The sequence below is a fragment of the Salvelinus alpinus genome, chromosome 9 (genome assembly GCF_045679555.1).
Source record: "Salvelinus alpinus chromosome 9, SLU_Salpinus.1, whole genome shotgun sequence".
Classification (NCBI taxonomy): domain Eukaryota; kingdom Metazoa; phylum Chordata; class Actinopteri; order Salmoniformes; family Salmonidae; genus Salvelinus; species Salvelinus alpinus.
The window spans coordinates 43,310,307-43,328,239 of NC_092094.1; the positions used below are offsets into that span (position 1 = coordinate 43,310,307).

Here is a 17,933-nt window from a genome sequence, read left to right on the forward strand (position 1 = left end):
CCAGCTCTGAAACCAGATTGCATAGCGGAGAAGGTATGGTGGGGTTCGAAATGGTCGGTAATCTGTTTGTTGACTTGGCTTTCGAAGACCTTAGAAAGGCAGGGTAGGATAGATATAGGTCTGTAGCAGTTTGGGTCAAGAGTGTCCCTCCCTTTGAAGAGGGGGATGACCACAGCTGCTTTCCAATCTTTGGGAATCTCAGACGACACGAAAGAGAGGTTGAACAGGCTAGTAATAGGGGTTGCAACAATTTCGGCAGATAATTTTAGAAAGAAAGGGTCCAGATTGTCTAGCCCGGCTGATTTGTAGGGGTCCAGATTTTACAGCTCTTTCAGAACATCAGCTGCCTGGATTTGGGAGAAGGAGAAATGGAGAAGGCTTGGGCGAGTTGCTGTGGGGGGTGCAGTGCTGTTGACCGGGGTAGGGGTAGCCAGGTGGAAAGCATGGCCAGCCGTAGAAAAATGCTTATTGAAATTCTCAATTATAGTGGATTTATCGGTGGTGACAGTGTTTCCTAGCCTCAGTGCAGTGGGCAGCTGGGAGGAGGTGCTCTTATTCTCCATGGACTTTACAGTGTCCCAGAACTTTTTGGAGTTTGTGTTGCAGGAAGCAAATTCCTGCTTGAAAAAGCTAGCCTTGGCTTTTCTAACTGCCTGTGTATATTGGTTTCTAGCTTCCCTGAAAAGTTGCATATCACGGGGGCTGTTCGATGCTAATGCAGAACGCCATAGGATGTTTTTGTGTTGGTTAAGGGCAGTCAGGTCTGGAGAGAACCAAGGGCTATATCTGTTCCTGGTTCTACATTTCTTGAATGGGGCATGCTTATTTAAGATGGTGAGGAAGGCATTTAAAAAAAAAAAATGCTTTTCTAACTGCCTGTGTATATTGGTTTCTAGCTTCCCTGAAAAGTTGCATATCACGGGGGCTGTTCGATGCTAATGCAGAACGCCATAGGATGTTTTTGTGTTGGTTAAGGGCAGTCAGGTCTGGAGAGAACCAAGGGCTATATCTGTTCCTGGTTCTACATTTCTTGAATGGGGCATGCTTATTTAAGATGGTGAGGAAGGCATTTAAAAAAAATAACCAGGCATCCTCTACTGACGGGATGAGATCAATATCCTTCCAGGATACCCCGGCCAGGTCGATTAGAAAGGTCTGCTCGCTGAAGTGATTCAGGGAGCGTTTGACAGTGATGAGTGGAGGTCGTTTGACCGCTGACCCATTACGGATGCAGGCAATGAGGCAGTGATCGCTGAGATCTTGGTTGAAAACAGCAGAGGTGTATTTAGAGGGCAAATTGGTTAGGATGATATCTATGAGGGTGCCCGTGTTTACAGCTTTGGGGTGGTACCTGATAGGTTCATTGATAATTTGTATGAGATTGAGGGCATCAAGCTTAGATTGTAGGATGGCTGGGGTGTTAAGCATGTTCCAGTTTAGGTCGCCTAGCAGCACAAGCTCTGAAGATAGATGGGGGGAAATCAGTTCACATATGGTGTCCAGAGCATAGCTGGGGTGAGAGGGTGGTCTATAGCAGGCGGCAACAGTGAGAGACTTGTTTTTAGAGAGGTGGATTTTTAAAAGTAGAAGTTCAAATTGTTTGGGTACAGACCTGGATAGTAGGACAGAACTCTGCAGGCTATCTTTGCAGTAGATTGCAACCTTCTGATCAAGCCATGAACTGCACCTCTCCATCTTTGGAGGATGAACTCAAAGACGGCATCTATTGGTTGATCTAACTATAGCTAGGCTAAGCATGATGGTGTATTGCTTATTAGTTTGATACGTTTGAAGCGCTTTGAAATTCTTATGAAAAGCGCAATAGAAATGTAATACATTCTTCTTATTATTACTAATCTTGAATCCAAGATGGCGTAGCAGTCAGACGTCTTTTGTCCTCGTCTTGTTGCGTCCCGTGTATATATCTTTTTATATCTTTTTTCTACGCATATATTAATCTCAACTTCAACATACCCTCCTGCAATCCGCCTCACCCAATGTGGTATGGATCTGCTATTTTCTTTACTTTTGAACCGGAACCCCCAACAGCAGCTAGCTAGCTAACTAGCTACTAGCAGGTAGTCAGCTAGCCACTTCTAGCGGTCATCAGCTACCTTTAGCCTGGACAACTGTCGCCAGTCTGCACAGCGCGACTCAAACCAGAGCAAATCGGACTTATTTTTCTCCATATCTCCGGATTCCTACCGCAAGCTCTGAACCTTTTCACCTGGATCATCGCAGCTAGCTAGCTGCTATCCGAGTGGCCACTCCTGGCTAACGTCTCTGTCCCAAAGCAAGAACCAATTAGCCTGTAGCTAGCCTTTGCTAGGCCCATCTCCCGGCTAGCCGAAGAGGTCCATCAGCCACTCCTTGTGCTACAATACCTATTTTGCCAATTGATCTGGACCCCTTTTACTGCCGAGACGGAACCCCGCCGACCCATCACGACTGGACTACCGATTTAATTCGCCTGAGGGGTTTTTTCAACTGGCTCCTCCGTCGCGACGTCCCCTGAATGCCCATCTGCTAGCCTGCTAGCCGCAGCCCGCTAGCTGTCTAGAGCATATCGGACTGTTAGCTGAAGAGGCCCATCGGACAAATTCTTTGGCCTCTATACCTATTTTGCCAATTGGCCTGGACCTTTTTACTACACGGAGCCCTGCCGATCCATGACGACTGGTCTGCAGACGTAACAGCACGAGGGTGCTACAATAGACTTCTTCCATCGCGACGTCCCTCTAAGGCCCTTCTGCTAGCTTGTTAGCCCCGGCCCGCTAGCTGTCTCCGGCCCGCAGAGCTACTCACTGGATCCCTATGATCACTCGGCTACGCATGCCTCTCCCTAATGTTAATATGCCTTGTCCATTGCTGTTTTGGTTAGTAATTATTGCCTTATTTCACTGTAGAGCCTCTAGCAGTGCTCAATATGCCTTAGTTAACCCTTTAGTTCCACCTCCCACACATGCAGTGACCTCACCTGGTTTAAACAATGTTTCTAGAGACAATATATCTCTCATCGTCACTCAATGCATAGGTTTACCCCCACTGTATTCACATCCTACCATACCTTTGTCTGTACATTATGCCTTGAATATATTCTACCGTGCCCAGAAATCTGCTCCTTTTACTCTCTGTTCCGAACGTACTAGACGAACAGTTCTTATAGCCTTTAGCCGTACCCTTATCCTACTACTCCTCTGTTCCTCTGATGATGTAGATGTTAATCCAGGCCCTACAGTGCCTAGCTCCACTCCCATTCCACAGGCGCTCTTATTTGTTGACTTCTGTAACCGTAAAAGCCTTGGTTTCATGCATGTTAACATTAGAAGCCTCCTCCCTAAGTTTGTTTTATTCACTGATTTAGCACACTCTTCCAACCCAGATGTCCTAGCCGTGTCTGAATCCTGGCTTAGGAAGACCACTAAAAACCCTGAAATTTCCATCCCTTACTATAACAATTTCCGACAAGATAGAACTGCCAAAGGGGGCGGAGTTGCAATCTACTGCAGAGATTGCATGCAGAGTTCTGTCTTACTAACCAGGTCTGTGCCCAAACAATTTGAGCTTCTACTTTTAAAAATCCACCTTTGCAGAAACAAGTCTCTCACTGTTGCCGGTTGCTATAGACCACCTTCTGCCCCAGCTATGCCCTGGACACCATATGTGCATTGATTGCCCCCAGCTATCTTCAGAGCTCGTGCTGTTAGGTGACCTAAACTGGGACATGCTTAGCACCCTGGCCATCCTACAATCTAAGCTTGATGCCCTCAATCTCACACAAATTATCAATGAACCTACCAGGTACAACCCCAAATCCGTAAACACGGGCACCCTCATAGATATCATCCTAACCAACCTGCCCTCCAAATACACCTCTGCTGTCTTCAACCAGGATATAAGCGATCACTGCCTCATTGCCTGCGTCCGTAATGGGTCTGCGGTCAAACGACCACCCCTCATCTCTGTCAAACGCTCCCTAAAACACTTCAGCGAGCAGGCCTTTCTAATCGACCTGGCCCGGGTATCCTGGAAGGATATTGACCTCATTCCGCCAGTAGAGGATGCCTGGTTATTCTTTAAAAGGGCTTTCCTCACCATTTTAAATAAGCATGCCCCTTTCAAAAAATGTAGAACAAGGAACAAATAATGCCCTTGGTTCACTCCAGACCTGACTGCCCTTGACCAGCAAAAAAACATGCTGTGGCGTACTGCATTAGCATCGAATATCCCCCGCAATATGCAACTTTTCAGGGAAGTTACGAACCAATATACACAGGCAGTTAGGAAAGCAAAGGCTAGCTTTTTCAAACAGATTTGCATCCTGTAGCACAAACTCCAAAAAGTTCTGGGACACTGTAAAGTCCATGGAGAATAAGAGCCCCTCCTCCCAGCTGCCCACTGCACTGTGGCTAGGAAACACTGTCAACACCGATAAATCCACAATAATTGAGAGTTTCAATAAGAATTTTTCTACAGCTGGCCATGCTTTCCACCTGGCTACCCCTACCCCGGTCAACAGCCCTGCACCCCCCACAGCAACTTGCCAAAACCTCCTAATTTCTCCTTCACCCAAATCCAGATAGCTGATGTTCTGAAAGAGCTGCAAAATCTGGACCCCTACAAATCAGCCAGACTAGACAATCTGGACCCTCTCTTTCTAAAATGATCCGACAAAATTGTTGCAAACCCTATTACTAGCCTGTTCAACCTCTCTTTCGTATCATCTGAGATCCCCAAAGATTGGATAGCTGCCGCGGTCATCCCCCTCTTCAAAGGGGGAGACACTCTAGACCCAAACTGCTACAGATCTATATCTGTCTACCCTGCCTTTCTAAGGTCTTCGAAAGCCAGTTAACAAACAGATCACCGACCATTTCGAATCCCACCGTACCTTCTCCGCTATGCAATCTGGTTTGCGAGCTGGGCATGGGTGCACCTCAGCCACGCTCAAGGTCCTAAATGATATCATAACCGTCATCGATAAGAGACAATACTGTGCAGCTGTATTCATCGGCCTGGCCAAGGCTTTCGACTCTGTCAATCACCACATTCTTATCGGCAGACTCAACAGCCTTGGTTTCTCAAATGACTGCCTCGCCTGGTTCACCAACTACTTCTCAGACAAAGTTCAGTGTGTCAAATCGGAGGGCCTGTTGTTCGGACCTCTGGCAGTCTCTATGGGGGTGCCACAGGGTTCAATCCTCGGGCCGACTCTTTTCTCTGTATACATCAATGATGTCGCTCTTGCTGCTGGTGATTCTCTGATCCACCTCTACGCAGACGACACCATTCTGTATACATCTGGCCCTTCTTTGGACACTATGTTAACCAACCTCCAGACGAGATTCAATGCCATACAACTCTCAAACTAAATGCATGCTCTTCAACCGATCGCTGCCCACCCGTCCAGCATCACTACTCTGAATGGTTCTGACTTAGAATATGTGGACAACTACAAATACCTAGGTGTCTGGTTAGACTGCACACTCTCCTTCCAGACTCACATTAAGCATCTCCAATCCAAAATAAAATCTAGAATCGGCTTCCTATTTTGCAACAAAGCCTCCTTCACTCATGCTGTCAAACATACCCTCGTAAAACTGACCATCCTACCGGTCCTCGACTTCGGCGATGTCATTTACAAAATAGCCTCCAACACTCTACTCAGCAAATTGGATGCAGTCTATCACAGTGCCATCCGTTTTGTCACCAAAGCCCCATATACTACCCACCACTGCGACCTGTATGCTCTCGTTGGCTGGCCCTCGCTTCATATTCGTCGCCAAACCCACTGGCTACAGGTCATCTATAAGTCTTTGCAAGGTAAAGCCCCGCCTTATCTCAGCTCACTGGTCACCATAGCAGCACCCACACGTAGCACGCGCTCCAGAAGGTATATTTCACTGGTCACCCCCAAAGCCATTTCCTCCTTTGGCTGCCTTTCCTTCCAGTTCTCTGCTTCCAATGACTGGAACGAACTGCAAAAATCACTGAAGCTGGAGACTCATATCTCCCTCACTAGCTTTAAGCACCAGCTGTCAGAGCAGCTCACAGATCACTGCACCTGTACATAGCCCATCTGTAAATAGCCCATCCAACTACCTCATCCCCATACTGTTATTCATTTTGTTTATTTTGCTCCATTGCACCCCTGTATCTCTACGTGCCCACTCATCTACTGCACATCTATCACTCGAGTGTTTAATTGCTATATTGTAATTTTTCACCACTATGGCCTATTTATAGCCTTACCTCCATTATCCTACCTCATTTGCACATGCTGTATATAGACTTTCTCTATTGTATTATTGACTGTATGTTTGTTTATTCCATGTGTAACTATGTGCTGTTGTTTGTGTCGCACTGCTTTGCTTTAATCTTGGCCAGGTCGCAGTTGTAAATGAGAACTTGTTCTCAACTAGCCTACCTGGTTAAATGTGTGGGGCGTTGGACTCGTAACCGAAAGGTTGCAAGTTCAAATCCCCGAGCTGACGAGGTACAAATCTGTCGTTCTGCCCCTGAACAGGCAGTTAACCCACTGTTCCTAGGCCGTCATTGAAAATAAGAATTTGTTCTTAACTGACTTGCCTAGTTAAATAAATGTAAAATAAAATAAATAAAGCTGAAATAAAATTTTAAAAATTAACGATGTAGTCACCACAACGATGTACCCAGGCAGCAGGGCAGACAGAGGAATCCCACCAGCACAATGAATGAATAATAGATGTGAAAGGTTAGCCGTGAGGATGTGTACCTCTTACATGCTGTGACTGCTGGCGTCACATCCAGGATGAGCTCTCCTCTCCTTTAACACGCTTTCAAGCTTACATATGTTTTGACAGGACCTCACTCTCACCTCACTGTCCTCATCACAGGAAGTGAGTACGTCTGAGAAGGCAAAGCTCAAGCGGTTTGTCATCATCTGTGTTGATTGAAGATTCAGGTCAAGGAGACCTGGGAGGAGGAGTGTTTGACATTATTGTAACCACAGAATGTGTAGTGAGAGTAATGCTTGGAATCAAATGGATATCAAAGTTCTAGATGAGCAACACATCAAGGCTTGAAAAAAGACAAGCTCAAACAAACTCAATTAATGTAAATGGAAATACTTTATTTCACCATTACACAATAACAAGCCTTGAAATAAATACAAAATGGAAAGTAATCCTACAGAGGACCACAAAATATAGACAACTTTCATAATGTGGCAAATTAAAATGAAGACTAAAACGATCACTACCTAGGATATCATTTAGAGATTAAAAGTTTAGAAATCAGCTAAATGTTTCTACGATGAGTACAGTCATGCCAGCATAATAGTATTTTACAGTGTCATGTTGCAGATGATTCGGGGGTGTTCCTCAATGCACATGGGTCACCCTGATTGGTGAGGCTGAACACAGAGAGGTGGCATGTGGGAAGGCCTACTGTAGTTCATCATCTGTTTTCTATGATACATGTTTGTATTTGGTATAAAGAAGTTGGGCAGGAGGGCGGAAAATGCAGGTTGTTTTTACATGGATAACAATGTACAGGGAGGTGCCTTCAGAGCTTCAGGAACTAAAGGCACATGGGGTCCACTGAGCAACAGATATGTCCATTCTGAAAGAGGGGGAGGAGAGAGAGACTTTAGAGTGAGTCACTGTTAGAATTCAACCACAATACAGCTCTTCTCTTTGAATTTTCTCTACTTCAGAATGAGCTATTTCTACTTGTCTCACTGAAAGGCAAATTTGATCTGACATTTAGAACTTCGATAGAGTCATGGAGAGTTTGGTACCAACATGGAGGATAGTTGGCCGAAGTCTGCATAGATATAATAAATCTCCATGGCTGTTACCTTGCACTGGCAGAGGGTGCATTCAGTGCCATGTTTGACCCAGGAGGAGCCGCTGAAGCGCTGGATGCCGTGCTCGTCCGTGCACGTCTTGGTGATGTCGTTGCGGATGGTGTCGGCCTGGCAGGGGTCGATGATGCAGCGGGCACAGCACTCGCCTTCGGGCACCACTGTGAACTCACAGTCCACTGGCGGGCACGACAGGGGCCAGCAGTCCACCTGACCCTGCTGTGGGAGGGAGAGACAGACAGATATACTGGAGTCATATCACTGGGACAGGGATAGACAGTAATATATACAGGCAATTATCCCTACAATTTAATAGTTCCTGTCCCTTGTCAAATATTTCAGTATACTTATATACTACCTTGAGGCGACAAGAAATTATCATGTAAAGATAGAGATTTTGGGCTCCCGAGTGGTGCAGCATTCTAAGGCACTGCATCTCAGTGCTAGAGGCGTCACTACAGACCCTGATTCGATTCCAGGCTGTATCACAACCTGCCGTGATTGGGAGTCCTATAGGGCGGCGCACAATTGGACCAGTGTCGTCCGGGTTAGGGTTTGGCTGGGTTTGGCCGGGGTAGGCCGTTATTGTAAATAAAAATTTGTTTTTTACTGACTTACCTAGTTAAATAAAAGGTTAAATAAAACATGTATAAAATAAATACATTAATACTTGTAAGCAGGAATTAGGTGAGATGGTGAGATTTGCCAAATGGAGGGCGAGGGAGAGCTTTGTATGCATCTCTGTGTGTGGAGTAAAGGTGGTCTAGAGTTTTTTTTCTTCTGGTTGCACATGTGACATGCTGGTAGAAATGAGGTAAAACAGATTTAAGTTTGCCTGCATTAAAGTCTCCGGCCACTAGGAGCGCCGCTTCTGGATGAGCATTTTCTTGTTTGCTTATGCGCTTATACAGCTTGTTGAGTGCGGTCTAAGTGCCAGCATCGGTTTGTGGTGGTAAATAGACAGCTACGAATAATATATACAAAATGAGTTACAAACAATGTGAAAAAAAAACACTAAAATATAAGCCCATAAAACGTCAGCCATCCCCTCCGGCGCCATAACTATGATCAAATACACTATATATACAAAAGAATGTGGACACCCCATCAAATTGGTGGATTCGGCTATTTTAGCCACATGTATGAAATCGAGCACACAGCCATGCAATCTCCATAGACAAACATTGACAGTAGAATTGCCTTACTGAAGAGCTCAGTGACTTTCAACATGTCACCGTCACAGGATGCCACCCTTCCAGCAAGTCAGTTAGTCAAATTTATGCCATGCTAGAGCTGCCCCGGTCAAATGTAAGTGCTGTTATTGTGAAGTGGAAAGGTTTAGGAGCAACAACGGCTCAGCCACGAAGTGGTAGGCCACACAAGCTCACAGAAAGAGAGCGCCGAGTGCTGAAGCCCGTAGGTTGCAACACTCACTCCCGAGTTCTAAACTGCCTCTGGAATCAACATCAGCACAAGAACTGTTTGTCGGGAGCTTCATGAAATGCGTTTCCATGGCCGTGCAGCCGCAGTCAAGCCTAAGATCACCATGCGCAATGCCAAGTGTCACCTGGAGTGGTATAAAGCTTCCTGCCATTGGACTCTGGAGCAGTGGAAACGCGTTCTCTTTAGTGATGAATCACGCTTCACCATCTGGCAGTCCGACGAACAAATCTGGGTTTGGCGGATGCCAGGAGAACGCTACCTGCCCCAATGCATAGTGCCAACTGTAAAGTTTGGTGGAGGAGGAATAATGGTCTGGGGTTGTTTTTCATGGTTCAGGCTAGGCCTCTTAGTTCCAGTGAAGGGAAATCTTAATGTTACAGCATACAATGACATTCTCAACGATTCTGTGCTTCCGACTTTGTGGCAACATGTTGGGGAAGGATTTTTTCTGTTTCGGCATGACAATGCACAAAGCAAGGACCTTACAGAAATGGTTTGTCGAGATCAGTGAGGAAGAACTTGACTGGCCTGAGCAGAGCCCTGACCTCAACCCCATCGAACACCTTTGGGATGAATTGGAACGCTGACTGCGAGCGAGGCCTAATCGCCCGACATCAGTGCCCGACCTCACTAATGCTCTTGTGGCTGAATGGAAGCAAGAGCCCGCAGCAATGTTCCAACATCTAGTGGAAAGCCTTCCCAGAAGAGTGGAGGCTGTTGAAGCAGCAAAGGAGGGACCAACTACATATTCATTCCCATGATTTTGGAATGAGATATTTGACAAGCAGGTGTCCAAATACTTTTGGTCATGTAGATTTCCAAAATTGAAATAATTTGGAGTTGATTTGCTGGTGCTTTTACATTTTCCCCCTCCCCAACAGTAATAATAAAAAAGATAATACATTTTTTGCTCAGAAAACTTGGTGGGGGTCAAATGAAATCACCCGCAAGTTGGGGAACCCTGCCTTATTGGATTTCTCCAGCAGCCGTTTCAATAAGCCAGTGAATACAGGTCATAATGTTGGCCACCTTTCTAGATATGATTCCGCATCACCCAGTTCTGCTAACATTTTCATCCCTGATGTGAGTGGTTTACACCTCGTTGGAAAATGTAAAAATCAGCATGCGCAAGAAAAACACCCACACACACGCACACAGAAACTCAAAACTGCTTATGAGTTTAGTTTGCTGTAAGTCTCCCATCGGGTTATTTAATATCCCTGAAAATCAGCTAGCTCTGCATTTTAGTGATATTGTAGTAAATTAGTGGGCTATAAAATACAGGCACATGCTGTGCTAATGTGTGCTCCCTGCCTTCATTTAGTGAGTAAACATTTTAAGTGTGATTCCCCTGGAGCAGAACTCTTTCCCCATTGCCAGAGGCAATAGCTTTAGACTATAGGTATTCATGACACAGTATGGGATGTCATTTAATCACCTTTACATGGGCCCTGGAAGGTGGGTAAGGCACTGAAATCTCTTTCTCTATATCAGAAACTCATTTCTTCAATATCTCCTTTTCTAGTTCAAAAACAGTATTATGAATCTCAGTACACGTCACAGAGTCCGTCAAAAAAACGTCTGCGAGAATGACATTTACTGGTGACATTTGGTTTAGTGAGCCTTGCCAGAGATTTGCCTTGGCTAGACAACCTCGTGTCCTACTGCAACCATGTTTCATACCTATTGTAGCGAGTCAGAGATACACTACATGACCAAAAGTATGTGGACACCTGCTAGTCGAACATATAATTCGATATACATATCACCAACTCCATATTAATGCCCAAATCATGGGCATTAATATGGAGTTGGTCAACCCTTTGCTGCTATAACAGCCTGCACTCTTCTGGGAAGGCTTTCCACTAGATGTTGGAACATTGCTACAGGGACTTGCTTCGATTCAGCCACAAGAGCATGAGTGAGGTCGGGCACTGATGTTGGGCGATTAGGCCTGGCCGCAGTCGGCGTTCCAAATCCTCCCAAAGGTGAATTGGAACGTCGCTTTGTGCACGAGGGCATTGTCATGCTGAAACAGGAAAGGGCCTTCCCCAAACTGTTGCCACAAAGTTGGAAGCACAGAATCGTCTAGAATGTCATTGTATGCTGTAGTTTTAAGATTTCCCTTCACTGGAACTAAGAGGCCTAGCCGGAATCATAAAAAACAGCCCCAGACCATTATTCCTCCTCACCAAACTTTACAGGTGGCACTATGCATTGGGGCAGGTAGCGTTCTCCTGGCATCCGCCAAACCCAGATTAGTCTGATTAGTCCACATACTTTTGTATATATAGTGTACATACGTCAAAGAACATATTCTGTCATTCGCTTGAGTACACAAATAAATGTAAAGTAAAAGGTGGTTTGTATCTTTGTCTAAGATTCTAAGCTTGTCCGTTTCCCTGGTGAGCGGAGCCCGTATGGTTCTGGCTCTGATAACTATGGAGGCATTCAGGGTTCATTTCACGTCCCTGTCATGCTACTGGATCCCACGCTTATCTCTACACACCATTCTCCTCCGCTCCTCTCTTTCAAGCGCTGCTGTTTATACCATTTTGACTGGTGTGTGTGTGTGTGTGTGTGTGTGTGTGTGTGTGTGTGTGTGTGTGTGTGTGTGTGTGTGTGTGTGTGTGTGTGTGTGTGTGTGTGTGTGTGTGTGTGTGTGTGTGTGTGTGTGTGTGGTGTGTGTGTGCGTGTGTGCGTGTGTGTGCGTGTGCGTGTGTGTGAGTGCGTGGATACATGAGTGCCTGCCTCAGGGAGGGAGAGAGAGAGCAGCCTACATTTACCTGCCTCTCCAACACTTTTCCAGCCCTATAATGGCCTGCTGTAAGTAATCCACCCAAGGCCCTTAAGGACAGCATCACAATGGGAGAAGGGAACAACATTATGCTTCCTGCTACTCTAGCTATGGATCTGGCTTATGCTGTTTTTCGACTGTAACACCAGTGCATACACCCTTATGTTATATTAGGGAAATTCTGTTTCCATAGCTAGGGCTGACAGTGAGGATTTGTGATGAGCAGAATCATCAACCTCTGCATAATCAAAACAGTTGTTTTGCGGGCAGGTATTAAAGTTCACAGTTAGACATTGTTACGTAAATGCCAGTTGAAAAGTACCAGTGGCGTGGTTTTGACCCCAAGTGAGAGCAGGTCCACCGCAGCTATGGCCCAGTGAGAGACGGGTGACGGCCGGCGTAGATGGAAATAGAAAAGTCTGAGCCTTTTGGGTAAAACACCGGGTTAAATCCTGTATGGACTTGCACCATTTGTGTCCCTGTATTCATATGCTAATCACAGAAGGAGAGTGATGTGACATGGCTGTCTGTGTGTCTGTTCTACAACACTCTGTTTGATCTGAGGGAGAAAATGACCAACAGTAATACCACTCTTTCGGAGGGGACTGGCGGGCGGCAGAGAGAGAGCGCTGACAGAACGATGATTTGTGGGTCGACGCAAAGGCATAGTGACACAAATGCAGCTAAGTGTTGCTTCTCTCTGGGAGCAGAATGGCCAGGGAGAATGCCAACCGTGACATTTGCATTTAATAAAAATATAGCTGGTTGTAAAGTGCGTCTGAAAGGCGTATCGGAGGCGGTAGGTAGTGATGTTCTGTCAGATTTAGTGTGAAATCCTCATAAAAAAGCCTTCCTGTTGTTTGAACAGCAGGGATGCGGGAACCTTGGAAAAGGTCGGCACAGTGCAGAGAGTCGATGCAAACAGTGCATATTTCTTCATGGGACATTCAATACAGAACGCTCTTGACACGTCATAATTCTGTTTTATATATTGCCAGGACAAGCTAACAAGCTCATCCACAACCCTTCTCCGAGGCCACCCACTGTGTGGACACAGGGACTTGCACATGCCCGCACACACACACCTTTACTATTCCCCTGGCCACCACTCTGATGTCCAGTATCTCCCGTACATGAATCACTAAAGCGGAGTGTGTCCTATCTCTCTATAGGCTGTGTATTGTTGGTACTTACCAGACACTGGCACTGCTGGCAGTTCTCCACCCAGGTGTCTCCACTGCCGTAGGTCAGCAGGCCGTTCTGGTGCAGACACTGGCTGCTGAGTCGAGGGTCACACTCTGGACAGCAGAACAGGTCAGCTGTGGGGTTCTCACAGTCACACACCATCCTCCTGCACATCACCTGGCCAGTCTGCACACAGGAGTGGGCAGATGCATGGTCTATCAATCGACACACGACTCGAGTACAGTCTCAAAGTACTGTCTTGAGCTCTATAACCCACAATCAATCTTTGCTAGTTGACCTTGGTTATTGGTTAATTACACACACTCAAAATTACCATTGCTCCCTACTAGCTGACCGTGACCGTTCCAAAACAACAACATGTTTATGCTCTCTGTTCACTCAGCCGTTCAATACTGCTAATTTTGACAGGCAGGTTCTCAATTTTTCTAATCAATTAAAATGACTCGTTTCATTTAAGCTTAATTTCTGCCCTCCTCCTCTGTAATCAAATTAATAATGTGATGCTTGATCATTCAATACCCATACTAATCCTCTAATATCACCTGCTAGCATTGCCAGACATTTTCAAAAATGAAACACTAAATTACTAAACGTTTCAAGACTGTAGCCGTAGAATCATGAGGGAAAATATAGATATTATTTTGGTTAATTTAAAACCAAGTTTTCCAAACAACTGGTTGATGCATTTACATGTTCAGACCTGTGCGTTAAACATATATCAAACTGAATTGATAACCAATCATCATATTGTTTTACATCAACTAATAGAACGCCACTGATCTGACCATTGTTTGTGTTTCTACCCATCATCCTTTCTGTCTCACCTGACAGGAGCAGACGGAGCACCGATCGTTGTCCAGCACCCAGATCTGCCTGTTGTGTTTGACTTTGTTGTCAAGGATACAGTCTCCAGTGCAGTTCCTCCCGTGGGGGCACCTGCAGTCATAGCCCCCCTCCAAGTTGAAGCACACTGTGTCATTGGCACAGGTGTTCCTCCCCATCTTGCATTCGTTGATATCTGTAGGGAGCAATAGAGATGACTTCACACATATGCTCAACGCAGGTCAAATACCGTAGCTTATGCATAAATTCACACATCTTACTGCTTAAAAAAAGACAAAGGATTCCAAAATTAGAACTGAAAAGCTGTAAAAACGGGTCACGTGACTCATGACGTGCCTTTGTGCACTGCTAGACCTGCTCCGTTGTCAAAAAGCGATTGAGAAATCTGCAAATTGTGTATAAAGTCAAATGACCTACTTTTATCAAAAGTACTATTGGTTTTGAGTCAGAAAATGTGTACTTTTCCCCCGAAAACGATTGCGATTATTTTATATCATTATATTATGTGGCCGACTGCAACAACAGCGGACATGGGTAACAACTGCGCATGTGCGCTCTCGTGGGGCAACTCTGTGAGGTATATGCCGTTATTTGGAGCTTGATGTAACATGTGAGTTTTATGGGAGGGAGAAGGAGCAGGCGCAAAAGTTAAAAGATGTATCACAGGTAGCCTAAAGTTAGTTCTGAAAAGCGGAATTCCGAAGAGATGGCAGCAAGAGCAAGCTGGTGATCAGTCCCTGGCTGTACTTATGTAATACATCTAGGAAAGAAGGCACATTTCACTGCTTTCCTTTGAAAGATACAGACACATGCAGAAGATGGCTAGTAGCGATAAAAACAGGAAATACGATGTAAACACTCCTACAGCCACCTGTGTGAAGCTAACCATAATAATAAATACATTATTGTATTTTGTTGAATTTAAATAACAACATTCCTACCTTGTTTAGCATTATCTAGTCCAAATATGACATGATTCCACTATTTGTATCCGTTTTAAATCATTTTCAATGGAGGACTTTCATTTTGAAGGCGAACCGCAAATTCCCTTTTGTGGCTAATCCTTATTGTGGCTAGCTTCACACACGTCCTCTGAGATGAGAAAGCGTCAAAGCGAGCGTGTGGACATATGTATAGTCTAATCATTGCATTTTGAGTTGATTTATTGTTGTAGTCTAGGCGTTCTACCAGTTAGCATATGTTGAGGAGCTAGACAGTAATTGTGTCACCGTACATTGTTATGGACAGTAATTATTACTTTTTAACTCAGCATGGTTGGGAAAGGGCTCCTAAGTTAGCATTTCATGGTAAAGTCTATACCTGATGTATAGACATGTGACAAATACTATTTTATTTTATTGTGCCATTTTTCCCGAGTGGCGCAGCGGTCTAAGGCACTGCATCTCAGTGCAAGACGCGTCACTACAGTCCCTGGTTCGATTCCAGGCTGTATCACATCCGGTTGTAATACAGCCTGGAGGGCGGCGCACAATTGGCCCAGCGTCGTCCGGGTTTGGCCGTGGTAGGCCGTCATTGTAAATAAGAATGTGTTCTTAACTGACTTGACTAATTAAATAAAGGTTAAATAAAAACTAAAAACATTGAAGAATAGACATAATAGTGGCTATGAGTATCCTAACAATATAATTACTTTTAGCCCCATAGCCATAAAAAATGTATTACAGATTATAAGCATATGTTTGTAGGTTGCTGTTTTACTTTGTTTAACTCATTTGTAATGCTTGGCTACTGTCTTCACTTCTCCCCCGAAATACAATCGGGGAAACTAGTTTCAATATATGGACTCACTTACAAAATGTTGGATTTTAGGTAAACTTCCCCTTTAATGTGCTCTTCCACTGGCTACACACTGGTTGAATCAGCTATGTTTCCATGTCATTTCAATGAAATTACGTTGAATCAACGTGGAATTGACGTCTGTGCCCAGTGGGCTGTGTCGATCAGGTAGACCTGACAGGTAAAATTAGGCTATATAGCAGACAGACAGACAGAGCTGCAGCACTGTTACTGCTGAGGCGCACTGCTAGATTGAGGGTTTTCTTCCATTTTGACAAGCTCTTGACAGGTTGCTTTAGACTAGAGAATGTTTCAGAAAGATTTCATGAGCAGTAAAAAGCAGACAGGGATTTGGAGGAAAAATGACCAGTAATGGTATGTCCAATAACACTATTACCTGCACCAGACAGCAAAAAAATGGTCAAAAGAAGGCCAAGGAAATGTCTATCTCTGCAATGGTTAGATATGCTGCTGATCAATGATCAATGTTAGAATACACTAGAATAATGGAAAAACACAAACTAGTGTGCTAATATACTCTATGCATGTAATTTCAATAGGCATTATCATGTGACTAGCTGAATGAAGTTTGCCGACAACCACGGAGCTTCTTTTAGTATTGAGAGAAAAGGGGCGGGTCAACTCACCTATGCACGACTCCCCATTGGCCGAGAACAAGCCATTGTCGTGGTAGCCATCACGACACTCGCAGTGGTACCAGCCGGGCAGGTTGACACAGATGGCTTTGTCATCACACTCCACGAACCCATCAGAACACTCATCAATGTCTATCAGGAGAGAGAGAGAGAGAGAGAGAGAGAGAGAGAGAGAGAGAGAGAGAGAGAGAGAGAGAGAGAGAGAGAGAGAGAGAGAGAGAGAAAGAGAGAGAGAGAGAGAGAAAGAGAATGAGAGAGAGAGCGACAGAAAAAGAGAGCGAAACAGAAAGAGAGAGGCATGTAAGAACATACCTCAATCTCCAATAGTTTTTGTTCTGAATGATGTCAGCAGGAACCGCATACTGAACTTAGCTTCATTCTTGCCTGATAGGCTTTTCAACATTGACTGATCCATAATTGATACAAAAGCGTGTCCAGGATTTGATAGGATATGCACGCTGTATCGATCTGGCATGAAAACACAGCGAGAGACGGGTACATTCATCAATAGAATAAATCAGTTTGTGAACATGGCAATTGTAATGAATCTTACATATTTACTTGATATTGTTTCATTACAACACAAAACAAATGTCCCCTGAAGAGGGGTGTTAAAAACCCTTGGAAGACCCTGGAAGCTTGTGAATCCATTCTTGCTGTAGGTCTCATTGACTTTAAAGAGCACAGAAACCAGGCCTCAACCTTGACTCTAATTATGCTCTCCACAATACAGCATTCGTCACATGCTCACAAGTCTTGTATCCCACTCTCTATCTCTCCCACTCTTCTCTTTTCTCATCACTAGCCTATTGTAAACCAATTTATTTCGACAAACAACGAAGGGAGCACCCGTTTCTTACAAAGGAACGAGGTGTAAATACATTCAACATCTGAATCAACTGCACCGTATGAGAAAATGCCCTAATATTTAAACCCATATTTAATTAGATGAGAGACGCTAGTGAATACAGGGTGGGGGCTAAATACGAGGACCCAGGTTTTAGAGTGATTAAATGTGTCTGTGTAGGCACTGATGGCTTCTTTATGATTGTGTGCATGTGTGATGCATTATCAGAGTTCCTCATTATGAAAATGGCCCTGCACTGTCAGTGACCTTCCCATTCGATTCCCCCAGACAAAACAGAACACAGCAGGATCCCCTGGAGAGCACAGCTCAGGCCTCCTCTCCTCATCTTCCCCTCATTCTTTCCTCTCTTCTCTCTCTGGCCTCTCCCTTCTTCTTGTCCTCTTCTCCTCTCTACTCCTTCTCTCCTTTCCACCCCTCTCATCTCTCCTTCTCTCCTTTCCTCCCCTCTCATCTCTCCTTCTCTCCTTTCCTCCCCTC

At 44.9% G+C, this 17,933-nt stretch overlaps 2 protein-coding genes across 2 annotated transcripts in view; one reads left to right on the forward strand and one right to left on the reverse strand.

Moving 5' to 3' along the window:
- The window catches only part of LOC139530156 (transmembrane protein 117-like), a 107,278-nt gene that overhangs the window by 83,094 nt on the left and 6,251 nt on the right, over positions 1-17,933 (forward strand). The window lies entirely within an intron of this gene.
- Positions 7,091-17,933, reverse strand: part of LOC139530155 (protein kinase C-binding protein NELL2a-like) — a 110,992-nt gene continuing 100,149 nt past the window's right edge. Inside the window, exons 16-20 of the mRNA XM_071326296.1 lie at positions 16,580-16,720; positions 14,117-14,310; positions 13,281-13,457; positions 7,841-8,065; positions 7,091-7,602 (exon numbers count right to left, since the gene is read on the reverse strand). Coding sequence (XP_071182397.1) covers positions 7,561-7,602; positions 7,841-8,065; positions 13,281-13,457; positions 14,117-14,310; positions 16,580-16,720 — 779 coding nt within the window. The 3' untranslated portion in view covers positions 7,091-7,560. The remainder of the gene's footprint in view (positions 7,603-7,840; positions 8,066-13,280; positions 13,458-14,116; positions 14,311-16,579; positions 16,721-17,933) is intronic.